This window comes from Pelobates fuscus, chromosome 11 (genome assembly GCF_036172605.1).
Source record: "Pelobates fuscus isolate aPelFus1 chromosome 11, aPelFus1.pri, whole genome shotgun sequence".
In the NCBI taxonomy this organism is placed as follows: domain Eukaryota; kingdom Metazoa; phylum Chordata; class Amphibia; order Anura; family Pelobatidae; genus Pelobates; species Pelobates fuscus.
In genome coordinates, this window is record NC_086327.1 from 109,373,278 (window position 1) to 109,396,945 (window position 23,668).

The 23,668-nt window shown below is 38.7% G+C and overlaps 1 protein-coding gene across 2 annotated transcripts in view; it reads left to right on the forward strand.

Annotated features, from left to right (window-relative positions):
* SKI (SKI proto-oncogene) overlaps window positions 1-23,668 on the forward strand; it is an 82,593-nt gene that overhangs the window by 55,199 nt on the left and 3,726 nt on the right. The window contains exons 2-5 of one of the 2 annotated variants that reach the window (XM_063435984.1): window positions 18,815-18,934; window positions 19,812-19,927; window positions 20,204-20,475; window positions 22,897-23,198. In XM_063435984.1, the coding sequence (XP_063292054.1) occupies window positions 18,815-18,934; window positions 19,812-19,927; window positions 20,204-20,475; window positions 22,897-23,198 (810 nt within the window). The remainder of the gene's footprint in view (window positions 1-18,814; window positions 18,935-19,811; window positions 19,928-20,203; window positions 20,476-22,896; window positions 23,199-23,668) is intronic. The other variant, XM_063435985.1, reaches the window with a different exon arrangement.

A 23,668-nucleotide genomic window follows, 5' to 3' on the forward strand; every position in this document is an offset into this window, starting at 1 on the left:
CAGAAAACATTCAACGCCTTCCAATGCACCTTTTGGATGAACTGCTCACTTTAAAATTGAATTGTCATGTCTAAGATAATATCACAACGCAACGGTGAGCTGAATGTGGGTTGACCTAAAAAAAATAAAAATCTCAAATGCTGTAAATCACAGTAATCCCAATGTGCAGTCATGTTGGCCTTTGAGGGTTCAAATGGTATCATGACAGGACTGCCCTAGTGCACATGCATGCGCATGGAATTAAGGAAGCCCTGAGTGCCAATGTGCATGGGGCTTACCTTAGCGAGATATTGGCATAATTTTTTTGAAAAGCTGTGAGAGTAATCGCCACTTATTCTTCAAATACTTCAGTACAGTTTACCAAGGTACGGAAAAAGAAAGTGTTTTTTATTTTTATTTTTTGCTATCTGAAAGATAACTGTTCCTCTTAAAAAGGAAAAGGCAAAATACAGAGAAAAAAAAATAGGAAAGAAATTATGGAAAGTGCCAAAATATATTCTTCACGCACATAATAAATCAATCATAAATATAAAAATGAGTACCATTCGACTGGAGAACATCTATCCTAAACCCCCCATAGTCCTTTTGTAGCTACAAATCCAAATCCAGTCAGATTTCTGATGTGTAAAAACCTTCTCAAAGAGGCCTGTGGAGGGCAGCTGTTTTTTTTCCTTGAGTGCCCATTAGGGGAAGTGTCACATGAAAGGATAGTCTTTGCTAACCACCTCCTGACAGACCTGATCAGGAACATTACATTTCCTTGCGGGTCCTACATTAAGCAAGGTAATGAAGTGAAAATGCCAAGCCTTTCTGCTAGTCAGTTGGAAAGCTATTATTTTATCCATCTATGAAAAGATCAACTGCAGGTATTTTGATGAATTGAGATGAGTTTTTTGGTCCTTCCACTGGAAAAAAAAAGTATTAACCTCATCAGCCATGCATCAGTTCAGCGTATGAAATTTGTGACACCTCGTTTTCAGTTATAGGTCAGTGAACCTTTTCGACAGTTTTTAATGCCTATCGTTTTTTTGCTTCTTCTTTCTAATGGAATTATTTGTCTAAATTGGCAAATATAAAATTTCGATATGAAGTTATTCAAACAATATATAGATATGGACTGGATTTTGATATATAGAGCCAACAATTCTGCCTTTCCAAACGTTAAGTTTCAAAATCTACAGAGCAGCATGAGCATCCGGCCAATCCCAAAGGACCGACGTTCCACAGTTCATAATATGTGTAGTTGCGGAATGCTGGTGTGTTGTTTAAATGTTGCATGAACTCTCTAACCGTGACAAGAATATAAGCCGCATTCCGATTGGCTGCTTGCTGTTCTCATTCTATCATAGGCATACAGTATATAGATATTTTTTGTCTCCCTGTCCCTCTTATGACTTTTCTTCTTCTAAATTCTTGCAGAAGTTAAGTGAAAGAAAAAACACGTCCCACAGCGCTGACATATCTGAACTTTCAATTTTTCTGTGCACCTTTTCAGATATTTTGCAAACATATTTAGTAAGGTGTCAGTGATCATTTAACCTTTCTGTGATGAACCATCCCTTCACCTGTCTGTGCTATGCCCTGATACAGTCACATGGATAGAGATATCTTTGTTCATAAGAGAACATCCTTACCATGTCATCTCTGTAACTGAAGGGTTGGGTAGCCTTGACTGTCTCTTCTGATGAAATGTGTTCTGTTCCACTCTCTCCTCCCATGTTGTTACTTTTTCCAAAATGTTTCAGTGCATCCCCCTATTCCATCCTTCTAATTCCTTTTTTTGTGGCTACAATAATTTCTTATTCTCCTTCCGAATATTCTGCTGTAATTGACTTGCAATGTATAATTCATCAACCCTCGGTGAACCATGAAGCTTTTGTGATGCAGAAAGAGACCTTGTGAGAATTTACCAAATAAAAGATTTTTGTTTGCGTAGAAACTTGACAAGCTTGCTGAAAAAGCTAAAACGCAGGAATGCCTTCCATAGTTCACTGCTTATTTAGTAAATGCTAATTCCGGCCCTTGATGTTTTCATTTTTTTTATATTTCTTCAACTATATGGCTCTAATGTATCTTATAGAGACATTCACCCTTTTGTATTTATTGACTTCATTATATTTGGCAATCGGGAGTTGGCATAAGGCTGGTTGACTACTCTTGCTGTGAGTCATTGTGAGTCTCCCCTTTCATGGAAATGAACCCCACAAAAATGTAGGTAACATGGGTCTGTAGAAAGAGGTAGGATCACTATAGTGTCAGGAAAACAAACTCGTTTTCCTGCCACCATATAATCCTTAGGTCCCCCCTCCCACAGGGCCTGCCTCCCGCTGGGCTGAAGAGGTTAAAACCCCTTCAGCCACTTACCTTAATCCAGTGCCGGGCTCCCTCGACGCTGGTGACCTCTCCTCCCCCTCCGACGTCAGCTCCTGCGGGGAGCCGAGTGCGCATGTGCATCCAGAGCCGCGCGTGCATTAAAAACGCCCATAGGAAAGCATTTCTCAATGCTTTTCTATGGACGTTCTGCATGCTCAATGCGATTTTCGCATTGAGAGTCGGGGAAGCGCCTCTAGCGGCTGTCAGGGAGACAGCCACTAGAGGCTGGATTAACCCTGCAATGTAAACATAGAAGTTTCTCTGAAGCTGCTATGTTTACAGCTGCAGAGTTAAAACCTGGGGGACCTGGCATCAAGACCACTTCATTGAGCTGAAGTGGTCTGACTAAATATAGTGCTCCTCTAAGTATGTTTGAAATGTTGCCTTTCTAATATATCCGATTTGGGAAAAAATTATTAAATTAAATATATATATATATATATATATATATATATATATAGACAAAAATACCAATTTATATATTTATCTCCATATCATTAGTGACTGTGTGTTTGAGCAACTCTCATCAGTACAGTGTGTCTGCTTTATCAACCAAAGGGAAAGATGATAAAACTGTTATCAGTACAAGAGAGAAATTTTGTTCCCTTTTTCATGTCTTCAGAACCTTGCAGGCTTCTTGAGCCACTGGAGAGTTAACTACATTGAGAATAATGCTTTAGTTACTAATCGTGCATGTTCAAACAAATACCAACTCTTTTTGTTCGATATCTCAGGAATTGCATTAGGTCTGTAGGATCTTTGACTGTATCCCCCTTTCTAGCATTGGATCGCTGCTTAAAATCATGTCTGGTGACTTGCTGCACGCACTTCCGTTTTTACTGTTAATTAAGTCCCACTTCTCTCTTTGCAATGATATTATATATAGATAAGATTTTCAGAGTATCAAGTCATCTTGAGTGTTGTTCGTGACTGTGTTACACGTGGCACAGCGATGCTAAAGAATTGTGCAACTGCAACATTTGACAGGATTTAGAATAGCTACTGTCTGTTTAAGAACGTAGGACATCACATTAGCAAATAGCTTTGCAATCTCTTCAAGCGGATGCAAGAAAAAAACAAAAAAAACGAAAACAATCCGATAAGATGGAAGCTTCAGCCTAGACTGCTGACGCCAAACACATGGATGTGTAAAATACAAAGAATTCAAAGTATCCTTTTTCTTATTTAATGTAGTGTGCAACGCTAAATTATTTGGAACAGTTAGGAGCGGATATGTAGAAAAATTGTCCAAGAGAAATAAATCTTTGTAAACCCTTCAAATTAGGACAGGAATGCCGATGATGTCAGATCTGTCCATATGTTCTGAAACCCTGGTGTAACGGGGAGTGACATATTCCATCCGGATACTATTGACTTGAAGGGTGCGAATACGGCATTGTGGCTCTTGCCTTATTTAAATGCTTAGTGATGTTTTTGGACTAAGGTGGTGTACCAATGTGACTTCACGATTGTGTTTTTCAGTAGAACAGCAGCCCAGCATCTTGCATCCTAGCATAGACGTATTAACCACTATTCTATTCACGTATCATCATTTTAAATTATGCTAATGAAACGGATATTTGAATTAAAACCAACAAATATCTGTGTTGCCTTAATTCACTAGATTCCGAAGACCTACGTCCACCAAAAATGGCAAAACGTAAGGTTGTAACGCCGCCTGGTTTAAAGTGCCCCTGTTCTCTTAGTTTTCTATTGCGACAGAAAGCAGTTTGAGTATCCATATATCCGCGCACAAGAGCTACACTTCCTTGATGTTAATATTAAAACATTCCCTTTTAATTAAGTTGGATTCCTAGTATATAAACCTTCCAAGAGCTGCAACCACAACATCCTGTGTTTCATTCTGCCGTTTTCATCTTGGGCAACATTTCCTTTAATCCTGAATGGAAAAGTTTGCTGTCACATATTGATCCTTTGTAAGGAAGGGCAAAGTGCCAGCGATCCATTAACTTGTATACCCCACAACTTTGGCAAGTCATGTCTCTGGAATGTCTGATGTGAAACAGCCTCTTAGGCTTAAAAGAAAGGACATCTTTTGCTGTAAGAGAAAGCATTCTATTCTATATGTTTTTCTTTGTGTTTTGAAGGGGTGTAATGTGTATCAACCTGTTTTTCACAAATATTATTACATATATAAATTTATTAAAGATGATGTTTTACTATATTTCTTTAAATACACATATGCATTTTTAGTTTATGTTGGATTCCAAGTTAAGTAATTAAATAAATTGTCCCCTCTTTCTATTTACCAAATTCTAACATGGTAGGTTTTTTCTTTAAACGTGTGTGTGTATGTGTGTGGGGGGGGGGGGGGGGGGGATGTAGAGGTCAACATTGGCTCACCCAACTCGAGCTTCCTGAACCACGGCCCCTGCCGTTTTAGCTTGCAGTTTCTATAATTGGATGTCATAGAGTTATGGGAATTGGTCTTGCCAAATTATAACATGCATCCAGATGGAAGTTGCTTATTGACGCCCTCAGTAGCATTAGTTAATAAGACATAACAATCTCAATGCAGACGTGTAAAGATGAATTTTTCAAAGTTGTCGGAGTTGCATTATACCTTATAAACGTCTGATTTGATTAAATTAGGCATCATCTATCTCTGCTCTTTTTTAGTCTTATTTGAAACAGAATGGAACTTAAGTGGAAGAAGTTTGTTAACATGCATATTTATTGAAAGTTTCCCCTTTGGATACATTGCACAATCCTATATGTCCTTAAGGTTCAGAATGCCCAAGTACAATGATGTTGGCCTGAAATATTCACCACGAGATTTAAACAATCTCGAACCAGTCTTGTCTTGTGTCTCTTTGTAGTTAAATTATACTATCATTCATTTATTATGTTTGGTCATCAGCTTGAACAAAGACTCAAGCATTGGTGTCTTTCCCATTCTTAAAGAATGCTTTATTGTCCTTTGTCTAGCCATTTACCTTACATTGAACTCTGGTCCATTAATAGGGCTCTGATGACCTTATGGGCTGGAACATTATGTCGTGGTCCTCGCACATCCACTAGAATGCTACTGAAAGGCAGTGACCTATCCTCACCTCTCCCTGTCTCCATAGTGCTATTGTTGTTCATTCTAAGCCTTGATTTTTCATTCTGTTTTCTGTCTCCTTAGGGAGATGATTTGTTTTTCTCTCTCTACGCTTTCAACTTCCCCTTAGACACAAATGTCATACACATTCACTAGCATGGTTTTAATTTTATTGGTGGCTGAGATTTGTTATATGCAGCTACTTAGATTCAGACTAGTTGGAGTTAAATCCTTTACAGTCTTCCTAATGGAATTAACTTAGTTAATTAACTCGTTTGTTTAACGTTTTATGTAGTGATATAAATTAGGGATTAAAATTGGCTAATGTAATTTATTTTTTTATTAATTTTTTTATTTTAAGTAAAAATTAGGCTTGTAATGTTTTTTTTTTTGGGGTTTTTTTTACAAATTCTACCCAACCCAGTTCTTATTTTAATTGACCCAATGTGTTGTCTTTAAAAAAAAAAATAAAATAAATAAAAAAAAGGAAAAGTGGATGTGTCTCCCTTTCACCTGTTTTCCAGTAATAATGTGCTTGCAGTCCTCTCTGCAGTCGTTCTTTATATAAAAATGTATTTCAACATTGTTTTGCATTTTTCTAATCGCACTGTTGCTGCCTTGACTGGAACCACCCACATAATTATAGATTTCACAGAGTGTACTTCCCTATGGCTTAATTGGAATACAAGAGGTTCCGACATATATAGAAGGCACAGTCAATAGGAATATGACTTGGGTCCTTGACCGCCACAGTTCACCTCTCGCTCTTTGCCTCTCCACCTAATATTATTTCGCACCCCTTGCTAAATGTGAGTGGGCTCCATTGTTACCAAGCAGGTGTGAGCGTTGGACAGCGTCCAGCAATAACGTAGAGACAGAGAGAGAGGCATGTTGTCGCCAAACCGTTCCACCACACATGGAGACTGCCTATTGATGAATCTCTGGCAAGGGTCCAGGCACCCAGCTCCCTCCCCATCACCCCCGCAAGGCGCGAGCGTACAGGAAAAAAAAAATGGCTAGACAGAAAAATTGATTGTTCGTGTAATTTGATTTGACATAAGGCAAAGAGGAAAGAGAGGACAGGAGAAAAAAAGCTACAACCTCAGCACTGCATTAGCAGAGCCCTTATTTCTCATCAGGAAAGCATACTCACACAGTCCTTACCAAAAAAAAAGGGGGTCAGAGGAATCTCCAGTAATATGAGAATGAATGGGGCTTCTGTAGTCTAGGAGACACTGTGGCCGTATTCAGAAAATTCTCCCTTTACTAGCTCAAACAGATTTTGTTGAGATCACACATTATGGCAAGATACTTAATGCTGGTCAAATTTATAATCAGCCCTTATGCATCACGTTCAGATAAATTGTAAAGGTTTGACATACTGCAGGATTCCAGTGATTCAGACACGTAGATGTCTCAAACAAACCTACAAGACAGAGCGCTTATGTTTCATCATTTGGGCCATGCATGATGTTTGTAAGCAGAGAATACAGCCTTAGATACATGCATTTTTGATGTTGAGATTTGTGACGGATGGTTTTCATTGATAGAATTAAAATGCTATTAATAGGTCACGTTGTGTGTTGAACAAGTGTCTCAATTCCAGTTGACAAATATATTTGTTTGTGTGTGACATTTAAGCAGTCTTCTGCTTTTACGTGATTTGTAGCGCTTTAACTGGACTGTGACTTCTCAAGAAAATAGTAGGATGCTTTGCTGAAAATAATGGTGTACCTTGCCATAACGACTTAAACTACATTTCCCACAAATATTAGCCAGCCTTCTGACATGGTATCACAAGCACTGTAATTTACAATTACAAACCTATGAAATGCTGTGATTAACATAATGAATTTCTAGTTAATTTTCAATGGAACATCTAGTGTCATTTCACTTTAAATGCTGAGTTTATATTATGTTTTGTGAGTTATGCTTTTGAGTGTGTATGGTGGTCTTGCACATTTTTTTCAATAGGGGCTCAGCATATTTTGCCTGCAATGTTCTTTCTAAAGGGACGCTATCGTCACCCAGAACACTTCATCTCATTGAAGTGGTCTGGGTGCACTATCCCTGTCTCCTAACCCTGCAATGTAAATCATTGCAGTTTTAGGGAAACTGCAATGTTTACGTTGCCGTGTTAAGACTACATTAGGGGATTCCTGCGTTTACACAGAGTATGACTAGTTTTGCATGAGGACATCCAGCATCTTTAAATGTTCCATAGAAAATCTTTGGGGAAGGCCTAAAGTGTGCGCGTCACTCACTGCACATGCGCCTTAGATACCCCCATCGCTGACATCGACAGAGGAAGAGTCCGACCCAACGTCTTCCAACACCGATGGACATCAGTGCTGGAAATAGTGAAGTGATTAACTGGGGTGGGGGTGGGCTGCAGAAACAGATGGACAATATACTGTCAGGAATACAGCTTTGCATTACTAACACTATTGTGTTGTATCTTAATTAATCCTCTTGATGATCTAATAAAAAATTGTGGATGCAACTTAAACATTTCCCTACAAAATTAAGCCCTGCACTCAAACTCCCACTACTCCTGGGCAACGGCAATGCCTATAGTAGTCATCAGCGCCAAGCATTTTTTGTTTGCTTTAAATTTTCCTGTTGGCTGCATCTTAGGAATGAATATTATGTATATGATTATTGCTGTTATATTATTAGTAATTGGTGTTCCATCTAGACCGTACCCAGTTTTTTCCAGGGTTTCCAGTTGATGGGATTATGAAGCCTGCTCTCCCATTCACCGTAGGGTCTGCAGCCGAGTATCTCTGACATAACGTTCAAGGTGATAATATGTAAACAGCAGTTTCATGTTTCCTTTGGAGTTTGCACTTGCAGAAATTAGTAGCTGGTCGACTACAAGCCCTTTGGCGATAAACACATTCCATACGGCATGTCCACAGAGGACAAGAGTCTGATGGGTTTTATTACTGTAGTATTTGGCTTCCAGTTGCTTCTAGGTGTGTTAGTCAAAGGGTGCGACGTAAATCTATATTGATGTGTGTGAAGAAAACAAGTCGATGAGAGGTGCAGAAAGGGTTACATCCCAAGCATTTCTGGTGAGGCTAACTGCAGGGTTTGACTTTTAAGTGGTGGGGAAAAAATTACGTAGTTTTTCAAAATGTTCCTTTTGTGTTGCTGCATAAAATGCATGTTCCAGTGCTGCCCTTACAGTGAAACCCATGCCTAACTCCCACATTACCCTTACACACTACACGATATCCTTTATACTACCCTAATACACTACACTAATACACTACACTATACCAGGTACACTATCCTAATAGACTACACTATATCCTTTACACTGTCCTAATACACTACACAATATCCCTACACTACCCTAATACACTACACTACACAGTATATTTTACACTACACAAATACACTACAATAAACAACACATTATCCCCTACACTACCCCAATACACTACACTAAACTACGCAATATCCCCTACACTACCCTAACTCACTGCACCAAACTACATGTTAGCCTTTGCATTACCCTAATACACTACACCAATCTACCTTAATACACTACACTAAACTGTATGCCCTACACTACCCTAACACACTGCACTAAATTACACATTAGCCTTTACCCTACCCTAGCACTCTGCACTAAAAATTACACATTAGCCATTACCCTACCATAACACACTGCACTAAATACACATTAGCCGTTACCCTAAACTATCACTAAATGTTATCCACCACACTAACACACTACAGTAGACATGATCCTCTACACTGCCTTAACACACTACACAAGACTACACATTATTCCCTACATTACCTTAAAACGCTACACTATCACTAAGCATTAAACATTATGTAACCCTAACATGCTACATGATCACAATACATTAACCCTGCACAGCACAAACTTTAATTCCTCACAATACATTAACCCCACACAAAAAACAAGTTTTCATTCTTACAGTAAATGTTAACCCTACACAAACACTAAACATTAACCTCTACAATACCCCCAACATTAATCATTAACCCCTATATTAACTTACACTTATACTAACCCTAGCCATAAATTACTCAGTGAAAGATATATAATGGTGAACTGTGTATTGTGAGAAAATAATGGAATCTCAAGTATTGTGTTATTTAGCATATTACCCAGAACGCTATTATGTATCTTTTATATCTATACATACATTTGCTATTATTTCATTTTTAAATACAGACACACAAGTACCAGCTGGCTTGATTCTTCTCTTGTAAATAGAGACTACGAGCAAATGTATTGTTGATTAAATGCTTGGTGACAGTACTGTTATTTTAAACCTTAGACCTCAGTAGGAAAAAAAAATGGATGCTATATATACTAACGGCATCACCATACTAATTATACTGTGACAAAACCAACCACGAACAATTTATAGAGGTTTGTTTTCTTGTTTGCTAGTAGAAGAGAATAGGAATTGTAGACATTCCCATTATGGAAGCAGATAGCTGCGCATTTTGTTGCCTTGGGAATAGAGTGCGGATTCTTTAGTAATTTTCCACTCAGAAGCCTTTAAGGAAGCTAGCTGGGATATCACATGGAGCCTCCAGTTGTCCCTAAAATATATTTAATTTTTCTCCCTAAACCCAGCTCTAGAGACATATGTCTGCAGCAAAAGAGCTTAGAAGAGCCCCCAGCTTAATCGGCCCCCTTCCGCTGGCCTGGAAGCAGACATTAAATGTAATTGGTCTTGAAAAGTGAGGCTTAATGCGGCAATCTGACCTGCAAGGACTGAACGATCTGTCTGGGCCTTGATCACTGCTTTGACCTGGGCAAATCCTTTCATCGTAGGGAAATCTGCTTAACAAATGTGCCTCCCCTTGAACCTGGAAATGACATTCCTGAGCGTTAATTGCCACCATAAAAACAGCACAGGACTTGCAAACAACTCATCGAGGAAAGTGTTATACATTGTGAACTAGGTTAGAACTCAAAAGAATGAAACATTCTTACACATTGCTGAGACGGTTAACCATTCCAGTACCCGTCGGGGATATGACATTTTTCTCGGCCATAAATAGCTAACGTTCCCCCCCCCCCTTTTTTATTTATTTATTTTTTTTTATTAAGCAATTTTCAAGTTTACAGTGAACATCATTTGTACAAGTTCATGTGCAGTTTCAATGGTTACAGAAGGAAAAGTTTCGGTTATATGGTAACATATACGCGCGACACATTTGTCCACTCTAAACAGATTTTGTTTTTGTTTTTAAAAATAAAACTAGGGTTGGGGGGGGGGAAGGAGAAGGAAAGGTGGGGGGCGAGGGAGGTTGCCCCTTTTTTTTTTATGTATTCTTTTTTTTTTTTTTTACCAGGTACTGGTCAGAAGAATTGGCCTGTGTGTGCCATTAGGACCTGTAATGTTGGTTACATTGAATTTAATTACTGCCTAAGCAGGAAAGTCTGGGACTGTATCATATGTGTAGGAAGTGAACGTATGACTTATACCAGAAAGCTTTGCACTGTGCGCTCTGTAATTATACATTGTAAAAAAAAACATCTGCTTACAGTGCAATGGCTGAAAGAAAACATAATGTAACAAGTTGCTGACCTTTTGAGTCACGGGTAAGGCATCCTGCATGCCAAACAATACCGTTCAATAACAGTTTAACATACAAATCCACGTTTTCTAATAAAAAAAGAAGCGCAGTGACATCATGATGTTAAATCTCACATGCGGTTGGGAACACAAACATTTTTATCAGGAGTCTACGAGCAAAGATAGGGGAGAACCAAAGAAAATGTGTCTGTAAGCAAGTGGAGTACGTGGGGCGTGTATTCTTCAAGACTTTATAGGCAGGTAAATGGTTAAAGAACTCCACCTAAAATTGACTAGTTAAGTCTTTTAGTCTTCCCCGGCGCCTCCAAGACTACCATTTAAATCTCCCACGAGCCTCAGCATGCTGTGTGTTTTTAAGAATCCGCACACAGTGTGTCTAAGCCTATACAGTGTGGATCTAAATGCTTTCACAAACCCTGTTAAGACACGTTCCATCCCTCTAAGCGCAGAGTAAAATCAAATCCTTCCACACTGTGCTAGATAATTGCATAGAGACTAGCAGGTAGGCTTTTTTTCAGTCTCCCTCTGGGTAGAGCAACTTGCACAGCCAACACGTGACACTCCTAAAGGAAGAAGCAAAATCTTCTTTGGATGTCTAAGACCGTAATTGGTTGGTCGGCTTTGTCTTCTTGCAAGGAGGTTTCCGAAATCATGACGATTACTTAAGGTAATTACGCTCAGAGATTTCCCTGCACCATCGTCAATATGGCACTGTGAGTGCAATCCCCCTGCCACCCTTTCACAGAATTGTGGGAAGAGCCTATCAAATCTGACAGCAGTATCATGTCTTTACTGCCTATTAACTGTAAAGCTCCTCCCCTTGCGCTACATTGAATGAGCTATTTTCTAAACAGACATTTTAATGGTCTATATAAAAAAATAAACAGCCAACCAAACAAACAAAAAACACAAAAAAAAACAGCATGATTTAACATGGTTCATTATGGTTCAATTAGTTTTTGGTAGGTGGGGAGTAAAACTTTTGAAACGTGATGTGTATCTAGAGCGATAAGATCTAGAACCTGGCTTTCAGTATCTGCCCAAGGTGCTTTTATCAATGTCTGAACAGGATGCTGTCATCTAAATATACTTTGAACAAAAAGTGGTATTAATGCAATCTGTTACCCAGATGTTATATCATTAGCATCTTGTTATTACCTTAACCCTTAGCCAGTATTTTGAGAGACCACGTTCCAGGCATAAAGAACAAATCTGATAAAACCTGCATATGCCTGCATGGGTTAATGTACAAAGCATGTTGTTTAGTTTGTAATTTGTTAATGGTTTTCGGGAAAGCACGAGATTCTAATGCAGGTTAAACTGACTACTTTTGATCCCAAATCAATACATTTTAATGTCCATTAGCATTGCATCTAGGTTAAAAAAAAATAAAAAGCTTCTCAGCAGTTCATGTTCGAGAAAGACATTTCTCTCTACTACTGAATGCAATGATTGTGTTACTGTACCATTCTAAATCCCCAAAGATTTTTTTGAATTGGCCCAGTTCCTGAACTCCGTGTTCTTAGCCATTGGCTATAGTGCTGCGGACATATGAAAGCCACAGCTTTAGAATAATGCAGGGTTATTTTAGGAATGATGTCCTTCAAGCAAACTAATCCTCATGACTATGACTGGTATAGGCCTGCTTTTGTATCTTGCAATTCAACTTCATTATCACTATGAAGGGTAAAGTTTTGCTGCAAAATTCCATTCTAGACTCGAGACCCATCTCTGCAGTGCTGTGCTCTATACACGGACGACCGGATATATATGTCAAATGCACACATAACGGCTTTCAATGGACCCATGGGACTTCTGTCCAGTAACCTGCCTTTAATAACTATAGTCCTGAATTCATCTCTAGCATCACCCACTGGTTCAAAAGGGTAGACTACGCTATGCAACCTCCGAAAGATTAAATAGAACGGTAACTCTTACCCTGCCAGAAGTCATTATGCAGAATTGTTCTATGCGACTTGTATTCTCTATAGAATCAATATGACCTGCAAGGACACAGCATGGTACATTACACCCTATTTGAGAGTTTTCCCAATGGGTTTGCCATTGTTGATGCTATGTTGGCATGATGCCAAGGATCAGTGCTCTTTTCTCGTATTAAAAATGTTTGTATATAATCATTGCACACACTCCTATAAAAAACACCTCATTCATCATATATAACATATCGGCCTGCTAAAATCCTCAAAAAAAAAAAAAAGAGTAATACCTATTCTTCTCCATCTCCTTCAAGATGGATGCTTAAATGAAAGTGAATCAATATAGCCTACTGCATCGCGTTACAATGTAAATATAATTTTGGTGGATATGTGCTCAGTGATTTTTTTGTGTGGTCTCCCTGCAGTTGACACTTTGCTCTTGAGTTTGTTAGTCCAGACCAGTACAGCAAGGTCTACCGGTAGTTACATTATCTTAAATAACACTATCTATATTTTTGCAAGGTTTTTTTGGCTATCATAATATAGCCAGATAATTGGGACAACATGCAGAGGGGACAGTACCTTGAGTGTCTTGCAATTCTTGTTGTACAAGAAATAGGAAGTGTGAAGGTAATTAACAAGTACTGCAGTTTATTAGAAGAATTCTATACATTGGTAAACTTCTGCTTCTGTTTCATTATGTGATGAGATACATTCATGCAAGTGATTCAGGGTGCAATTTACTCAGTCTGACATTTATATCGGAGATCGGCTGATCTTCCAGCTTAACCCAATCACTGCCAATAACACAGCCAACGCACTCGTTAAACAGTTTGTAGGAGGCCTTTCTGACGGTGCTGGGATTAGAGGCAGTGATTCAACTGTAACTAGAGACTCAGATTGTCTGCATTTTACTGAGTTTACTCAGAGATGGTTATTTCCTTCCTTTATCTAAAAAAGAAAGAAAAAAAAAAAGCTATTGTAGAATAAGCTGAGCTACAATTTACTCCCCCACATTTTTTTTTTTTTGTTAATCATTTCTGTTGGAGGTTTTTGGAAACAGCTGCGGACATTCAGATTTTTCTTTTGTTTTTAATGTGGTGATGAGCAGAGAGGGAGTCACAGCAAGGAGGGTTCACGATTGAGTCCAGATTCTGACAGTATTCGGTTCCTTCTGTTTTGTGTGCCAAAAAAAAAAAAAAAAAGAAAAAAAAAAGAAAATACTTTTACATTTTTGGTTTGTATGGAAATGTAGCAGAAATTACATCTACAGCAACTTGTATAGATGTGTGCTTCTTTGTGTATATATCTTCCATACATACATTCTAATAGAATGATACAAACATGTCCACTGTGATGCGTCTTGACACTTTGTGATCAGTCCTATTCTGGCAGTAAACCTGTTATTTCATTTTAATTTCTGAGTAGTCCAATTCTTAGTACAGTATTGGCAAATCTTGTCAATGAAGATGCTTAACCAGGTCAGGCCAACTCTTAAACGACCTGCAGTGCCATTGGCATCAATACTAAAACCATAGAAGCTATTGGTTCGTAACACAGGCAGGCTCATATCATTCAGGAATTTTTCAAAACATCCAAATAGAGCTTGTTGGAGGGGGTTGGGGGGCTCATCCATTCATCAGTGGCTTAGTCACTGTCTGTGAATCACCTTGCTTCAGCTTTTTTTCTTCTCTTTTCCTCCTCCACTAAGTAGGTCTATTACAGCTCATATTGTTCTTTAAACCACTATACTTAATTGAACTTTCTTCTTTTTTTTGTTAACCCATAAACTACACATTGTGTGAGCCTGGCAGTAACCTCGTGGCACTGAGAAGTTCCAGCCCTTTCTAAATTAGTTACTTAAGGTATGCTAAGCAGCAGAGGTACATCAAGGTTGGTGTATCATTCCACCCTCATTGCGTAATGTGCATTCCATTCCTCCCAACATTACAAAGACAGAGGGACACGTTAATGTTTAGGCGTGTTGTCAGGGACAGAGCTTTTCTGAGAAAATGTAGGTGACTTACTAATAACAATTTATGCAAATGAAATGCAATTTAGAACAAACAATGTGTCTTATTTACACAGACTGATTTGTAAACACATTTATTGTAGTTTAAATACACATTACTGGGAGTATTATATTTGCGGAACTCTGTTATAAACTTAGACTCCCCAACAGTGTGGAGCTCCTCGAAAAGAGGGACATTAGGACAGAAAAGGTGGGTAGAGCGATTTTGGCCCAAAATTAGGACTGACCTTCTTAAGTAGGGACACTTGGGAGGTATGCTTTTTTTTGGCACATTTAATTTTAATTTTCTCTAATCCAGGATGAGGATAGATACAAAAAGAGATATTGGTAGAGAATCCTGGGTGTTGTATTCCTGAAACAGCGGGCAGAGGCCTGCTTTCAGTTACCACGCCATACAGTTGTACTCATAACTGGTTCCAGCTTGCTTTACCCCTAGAATGTAAAAGTATCAGAGGGAAGGAGATGTCTCAGAACAGGAAGAGACATTAGAAGGGCTATTGTTTTATCTCACTGTCTCATCCACTCTTCAGACACAGAATGGCTCTGATTACACATGCTGCCTCTCAAAGTTTAGTGGAGAAGTCTGTTTTGTCTAGTACAATGGTATCCAGACACGGCTTGCCTAGAAGCAGCTGCGAGCTATGTTATGTCCTCTTCTAAGAGTCAGACTCTTTGATTGTAAGAAGTTGCTCTCTTTTTTTCTGTGAACTATATCACAATCCGTTTAAGCGTTTAACAATAAACCCCTTCACGGCCAAATTGGGGCGAGCAACACCTGGATCACAGTTTTGCAGTGGTGCCCAAACAGGAGATATTTTCTATTGTGGTCTAAAATTTCCAGTAATTTCTAATCAGTTTAAAGATTACAGGAGGACCTACCCCACTATTCTCGTTTTCTTGGTGTTTTGAAGATCTTGCCAAGTGGTGACCCTTTTTGTGTTGTATTTTAAAAAACAGTTGACGAATATTCTAACTGTGCGTCAAACACTAGATTATATTCCACAGTTATAGCCTAATTGTCTGGCACTTGCCTAATAGATCAAACATATATATATGTGACTGAGGTTTTTCTTTAAGCAAATAAATAAAACTATCAGACCGGCGCCTGGCATTGCGGTTTTGCTGTTGGTGAGAACCTCTCAGTTTTTTCACTGCTCACAAGAGACCTTACCGAAACAGGAAGGCCTCACCCTAATGACTACTTAAAAAAAAATACCGACGATTTCTTTTGCATATACCATCTGCAAGAGGGGAAAAAAAGATACAAAAATGACTTGTGAACCGAAACTCATTTGTTCTGCTACATCCACTAAAAAAAAGCTCTTGAAACTAAAAGCAGATAGTGTGTCAGCTCTGACAATTCGCCCACTGTGGGAGCATTTCATAGCTTGCAACATTTCATGGCAGCCAACCAGGGCTGTAATCAGTCCTTTCGTACCCACAAAAAAAAAAAACTTAAATTCAAGTCTATGGTTTTTTGGGCAGAGGTGGTCAGTTACTCAACTGAAACCAGCCATAAAATCTAATCTCTTAATGCTTCTTGGTACAACGTCGGAGATAACTGTGGTCAGCAACTTAGAATTGCCTGCTGGTGTGTGGTCACGGTGCAGTTTATTGGTGTGTACTGTGTTCTAAAATCATTCTTTGCATCTACAATATCACAATCTACACAACTTACAACATGGAAGAAATACTGTCTCGTCATGACAATAGCGAGAAATTACTTTTACTAATACTATGTAATGTATAAAACCATGTGGTGGTTTTTCCACCAAGGATGGAAAAAAACAAAACCTAGAAGATACACAACTAAACTTTTTTTTTAGTATACGTGGGTGTTACATTGAGTCTTTCAATGCCAGAATAACTTTTACGTTGCCTGTTAATCACACATAAAATATCTGATATGTCACAAGTTCACATATCTCACATTAACCACGTAAATACTGGGTGTAAGACACTGAACGTTTTTCTTGTGTGTGTGTGTGTGTGTGTTTGTTTTTGTTGAATTCAGTGTTGTTTGAACCATGCTCCAGGCGACTTGTTGCTTCAACAGATCCTAACAGAAGAAAATGATCCTATTTGGTTATTTTTCTTGTGCTATCCAACACCCCGCTAATGAAAAGGGAGCTGCAACATGATTTATGGAATTGGTTAGTTTTGTTGATTAATGTTGTATTTTTCTTTACCCACAAGTTAATGTTATGGAAGTTGAATAACAGGTCTCCTTGGAAAAAAATAATCAGTGCCAGCAAGTATAAGAAACTTCCACTGCAAGGTCATTGGTTCAAATCTGGTTTTGCTTGATTGTGTCTCTAACTTGCTATTATCTACAAATCTGATATAATTGCAGTCTGGTGCTGTTGGGCTGGAGTACTAGAGACCAAGGCTTGTGAACTTATGTGACCCAAATCATTTTTTTAATGTTTTTTTTTTTTAAAGTCTTTTGGTGAAAAGAGAATTGCGTGTATCATCTTGAATCTTAAAAGCTCCCATTGACGTGTCCTAGCATGTGCCACATTGTAACATGAATTTCCAGGAAGGTGGATTCTAATTCACAGGCATCAGACTGTAGCCAGTATATTTTATCATTTTATTGTCTTGACAATCATGGTTGTGAAACATTTTCGTTTTGGTCTCTGTCTGTTTCGCTTTACAGCAATTTATCTGCTGTGAATTGCTTCCTCTAAATAATGTTGGCCCCCATCCTCTTCCTGACATTTGTATTTGTAGCTTAAAAATTTCGAATTAATCTCAAAAACGTTTTAAAATAGCTTGAAGTCCTTTCGCTAATTGTTGATTGGAGCATCCTACAATTCTCTCAGTTAACTTGTTTTAATAGCACACAGTTTAGAGAGATTTTCTTAAAAAAAAAAAAAAAAAAAAGCAAGACGTTGTGCGTAATTTGTGCATTTATAAAATGAAACATCATGCGCAGTCTTCAGGGTTCTCCCTACACCTACAGAATGGAAGTTGTGATGTTATAATTTGCCGCACCTGTTTATAAGTCGTCCTTTTTTTTTTTTTTTTTTTTTTTAAATAAACCTCTGTGTGTTGGAGGGAAATGTAGTCTTGCCAAGATAAATTTTCTTTGCTTTAAAGTGATTTACAGTCCAAGCGTCAAGCCACTTGTGGAAAAGTCAAAGCAGGATTTGGCAACCTACCCAGAATCCAGTGCAGCTGTGGCAGAGTGATGTCATCCGCATAACAACCATTGCAAACATAAACACAGTCTGCACTGTTCGCCCTTATTGTTCTTCGTTCATGCCACATACAGTTCAACTTCTACGTAAAGTCCTGGTTGACCACTCTTATTTTGGTCATTCCTAAAACTTGTGTTGCGTCTTGCTGGTATATTTCTGCGGTGATGCCACCTGTGCCCTGCTAATACATTTAAAAAGATTTATTGCAAGTTTGTCGTGGAGTCGAGTTTGCTTTGCCTTAGCAATAACACTCTTAGATTACAGTAACACACATATCCTACTGTGTAAGCAAGCCGGGTTCCCATCTCGATTTATCCTATTGGGATGTTTATTTTGTCAGAGTCAAGTTATTATGTTTAATCCCTTTTCAGTGATAATATACCCTTGATTAAATGTATGTGCTCTGCCAGTCATAGTGCTGTGCCAGTCATAGTGCTGAATATTACTAAGGAATATAGTAATGTTGGGGCTGTTTATTAAAGAACAATCACATCTGACAACACAAAATATTCATGCATAATTAAAAAAAAAAATAAAAAAAATTGATGAAATATGCAAGACAGCAATTTCTAATCATGTTTTCTTTCAATTTATTTTATCTTTAGGTGTCTGCAGAACCAGCCTCTAAAAAGTTCAAGATTGATGACTCAATCATTCACTCCCCTAACTCCGTTGAGAAAGACAAGCCATCCAATTGGTTACGGAACTTGTCCAACTCTAACAAGGTACGTTTTTGTTTAGGTATTAAAAAACAAAATCGCCACGACAGTTCTGCTTCAGCAAACAGGGAAAGATTTGGCATGGGTATATTTTTGTTAGTTGTTATGGAAACCAGACTGCCATGTGCATTGTACTCCGATGTGCGGCTAGTTCTGGAAAATGTCTGTCCAGCTTTGTTGAACTGCTTTGGCACAGGCAAGGATGAGGTAAGTGACTCTCCAATGCCTTAGAGACACCGGAAGCTTCAGCGTCCCCGTCACACAATCTCAACAAGGCCTGCTGCAGACTTCATATTTATTATTGGCAAGCAACAACTGCACTGGGGTTTACACCTAATCCAGCTCATTCTCTGCAGTGAAAGTTGCTAAGCAATTGGGCCTAACAAGGCAACCTAAGAAGGGACTTGAGGGACTTAAAACACAGGCAGCTTACGTTAATGTGCACTCAGATATTTGCCAAAAAAAAAAAAAAAAGCACAGGCTGTATTAAATATCTCCTGCCAGGTGTGCAACACAGGTGAAATTTCCAGATGAATACATTCTTGATGGTAATTAAACATTTTATTTTCTTTGCTACTTCTTCAGAATGTGGTGACACGTAAGCATCCAAGAATTGTCTCCAAGATTTGTCTGTAGAATGTGCTGTTTCTTTTTTTCTTTTCTTTTTTTTTTTTTACATTATGCTCATTTTTCTTATACCAGTAGATTTTCTTCATGGATTAATGCTGCCTGAAATTGTGGCTATAGTGTTTATTTTGTATGAATTGCTTAATTACTTTATTACTTAATCTTCATGGGATCTCCCAGTTGTAATTTGTTTTTTAATTAATTTTTAAATATACGTTGTACTTGTTGACACTTTTTTTTCCTTCTCTTTCTCTAGAATTCTGGATATGCCCATAATCGCCAACGTCTTTCTGCTTTCCGGCCCTGGTCTCCAGCCATTTCAGCAAGTGAGAAAGAGCTCTCGGCCCACCTGCCTGTCCTTATCCGAGATGGGTAAGAAAGTGCTTTAGTGGTAATTGTATACACAATTGTAACAGAACCAGTGGTACCTCTCCATCTGTTAAATAAACCTCCCATAATTAGCCGTGCGTTTTCTAGCCAACTGAAGTGTTTCACTTTGGCTGTACATGTTCTAAAAGATACAAAGTAACCAGTACAGTTTATTGGAGCACGCAAAGCATGATTAATGTTCAAAGTGTGCTTAAAATTAATGTTCTGTATACATGGTCCATTTTACAAACCCTGCAAATGTTACGTTTCTCATTTTAGCTTCTACAATTACAAAAGCTTTGAGAACCTGGTGGCTCCCAATGTTGCCCTGGCCCCCCCTGCCCAACAGAAAGTGATCACAAGCCCACCATGTGCTCCAGCTGTGCCAAGAAGTGCACAGATATCCAGCAGTCCAGCTCAATCCAGGAAACGGAGGCCGACATCAGAATTAACGCCAGTACCAGAGGCACCAGCCCCACCTGCCCCAGTCAGGGAAGAAGAGAAGGAGTCTGAAACTGAGATCGAAGTGGAAAGCAGAGAAGACTGTAAGTGTGAGTGGAAATTTTATTACCTATTTTTTCTGTCCTCTATTGAAGAAATTATTGAAAACATCTATTATTCAGGAATGACAATCTTGAGGCTACAATTCATAAGCACTGTTGACATATAGTTGCACTGGTGCTCCTTTATACATTGTAACAAGTCACACCACAAGGCTAGTGCAGGAGGCGAGCAGCAGATTGTAAAGCATGAAACTTGGACATTGGTTGGGCTTCTCTTCGGTTGGTCTTCTCCTCAAAGTCTCTTCATAATTGATTGGTCTTCTCTTCGAAGAAATGACAGTCTAAAATATACAGTAAAATTGTTTAATATATTCTTTACCTTCTGCTTCTTACATTTTTGTAAAGAATAATTTCCCTCCTTTTAATGCCACAACTAAAAGTTCCCCTCGGTTTACACGCCGATCCATTTTACCGGTGACGTTTATATGTGAAGGCAGTTTTACCATGCTCAGTCGGAGTCTTTGAAACATAAAAAGTGCCCTATCCTGTTGCATTTAGCTGCCAAACCATCGGGGGCTTGTATAATTGTAACAACCATAAAACCGCAGTCAACCTGCTTGGATAGCCACAACAGCTAGGCCAAGCGCATCTGTAACATGTATAACATCAGTATGGCATTTGTAATTACTGCACATTTTTAAGTGGTGATAGTCAAACAGAGTAAAACATCAGCTTGTAAATATAGGAGGCCGCTACAGCTAGGACAAACGCATCTGTAACATGTATAACGTCAGTATGGCATTTGTAATTACTTCACATTTTTAAGTGGTGATAGTCAGACATAAAGTAAAACTTAAGCTTGTAAGCTTATGAAAGAGATTTTTCCGGGAGGTTGGAGACAAGTGTTTAGTATTGGTAGGCGGTGTTGGTCCGCCTAAATATACGTGGTGTATTATGGTGTCCTAACCCTTGGTACGTGTTTGTAGAGGCTGGGTAATATTAAAGTGAGGGGCGGTGTATATGCACTGGAGGCACTTAGGAAACATGAGTAAATGAACCATGTTGCTGCTTCCCTTAAGAGAGTCCAGGATTGCATCGCTTGGAAAAATAAAAAAAAAATAAAAAAAATATAGAGACAAAGATTAACGGCATAAGAGAGGCAGGATATCGTCTCTTTTGTGTGCCGCTAGTATGCCGTATCCCATATCTCCTCATTTCGATCTGTCCGCTGTGTATGTCAGCGGGGGAGAGGCCGTCTCCCTCACACCGATCTCGCGTGTAGGCCCTGCAGGAGGAGCAGGTGAGTTGCACTGTAAAGGTCGCTTGTGTGGCACCATCCTGTGCCTCTCCCTGTCACCTGTCCCCTGGTGGCCTTTTTGAGCCGATTAGGTCCCTTTTTTTGGCTGGAAACCGTTTAAATCGCGTTATGAAGCAGGAGCTGCACAGATTAGCGTCTTCTCGCTTCAGCGGTTAGGCCACGCCACAAGATAATTTATTTTTTAATGACCTGTGACACGTACACAGAACTAACAGTTTATCCGTATAAATAAAAAATATAATTGGAAATTTTTTTTTGGTATGAAATAAATGTTGTTTTTGTAAATTATCAGTGTAGCTGTTGCTCAGGCATGTTCTCAAGGTCTAACTGTGAAAATATGGCTTGTAAATAACATTTATTTTCTGTGCTTTGGGTGGATGATGAAATAAAATCACGATCGTTGATTAAACTTATTATGTTGACGAGTCAAGTTCCAATAGCTAATCTTTGTTGTTTTTTTTGGTGCCCTGGGGTATCGCCTTGCCTGAATATATGACTCATTGGGTCACACGTAGGTCATCTTGATCCGTAGTGATTTGTCCTGTAACACATGCCCTAACCAGTGAAGGCCACCAACCTTCTTATTTACAGATGCTTACTGGGATGTGCCTACGTTTATGTGCTTGTTTTTTGTTTTGAAAATGTACGTTGTCACCATTTACCAATATTGCATTAATTAAGATTTACATTTTTAACGCAATGTTCCTGTTTCGAGCCTGTATACTTCACTAGTCCCTTCAGCAAAGAAGTGATCATACAATGATAATCGGCAGAAATGTGAGCTTTGAATGTGATCAGGGAGGGTATTTCTTTGAGAAATGAAGACCGCCAACCATATAATGCTTCAAAATATTTAAAGCCATAAACATTAATATTTGCTTCACAGAGAGATGAATGCTGCATTGATTCCAAAAAGATGCCTAGATTGATTTTGTAAACTAAATTGTAGATTATGGTACCAGTTTTGACCCTTTAATGTACTATGTCTCTACCCCCACCTGCACCATTAAACAAACAGTTAATTTGCCAAAGAGTGAATCATGGCAATTCGACAATCACTTTGCAAAATTTAGGGCAAAGCATGCTGGAAATTGTTGAAAACTAGATTCTAGATCTTATATTTATACTTTGCATTTTTATCTCCCCTTTAGTTACCTCCTCGCTGTCCTCGCTCTCATCTCCTTCCTTCACATCATCCAGTTCAGCAAAGGAGTTGAGCTCCCCAGGAATGCTAGCGCCACCTGTGGTGAACCCTTCCTATGACGTGGTACCTCACACTGACCCACACAGCAGCGGTTTGGAGGCGGAGTTAGAGCACTTAAGGCAAGCCCTGGACAGTGGCCTGGATTCTAAGGAAGCCAAAGAAAAGTTTCTTCATGAAGTAGTTAAGATGAGAGTAAAACAAGAAGAAAAACTAAATGCTGCTTTGCAGGCCAAGCGAAGCCTTCAGCAGGTACGAACTGCATGCCTGGATAACCGTACTGTGTTTCGAGCTAATGCCAGTATTTTACCTTTAATTGGTCACCCCTAGTCTAGAAGCAATACAACGCCGGTGTGATTACTCTTCCCGTAGAGTATCTTTTGCCTTATTTCCAGTTATGAGAAGCTCGTAGCATTAGGTTAAGTAAGGACGTTTGGCGACCTTTCGTTTGGCATCATGTATAGGCTGTTTTTTGTGAATTAGAAACATGACTCTGTGATGTGCGTCATGAGAGTGTATTTTTTTTTTTTATATATAAATGTTAAGCAGCAGCAGAGCATTCAATTAACAGTATGATTTCAAAGGAAGTACAGAAATAAAATAAAATTCAAAAACAAAAACAGAAAATTCCATCTTGGAATCTTGTAGGCAGTTTACAAATACTAGAGTCTTGTGATCCCAAGATACAAATATTTTACATAAATGATGATACCATAATAGGA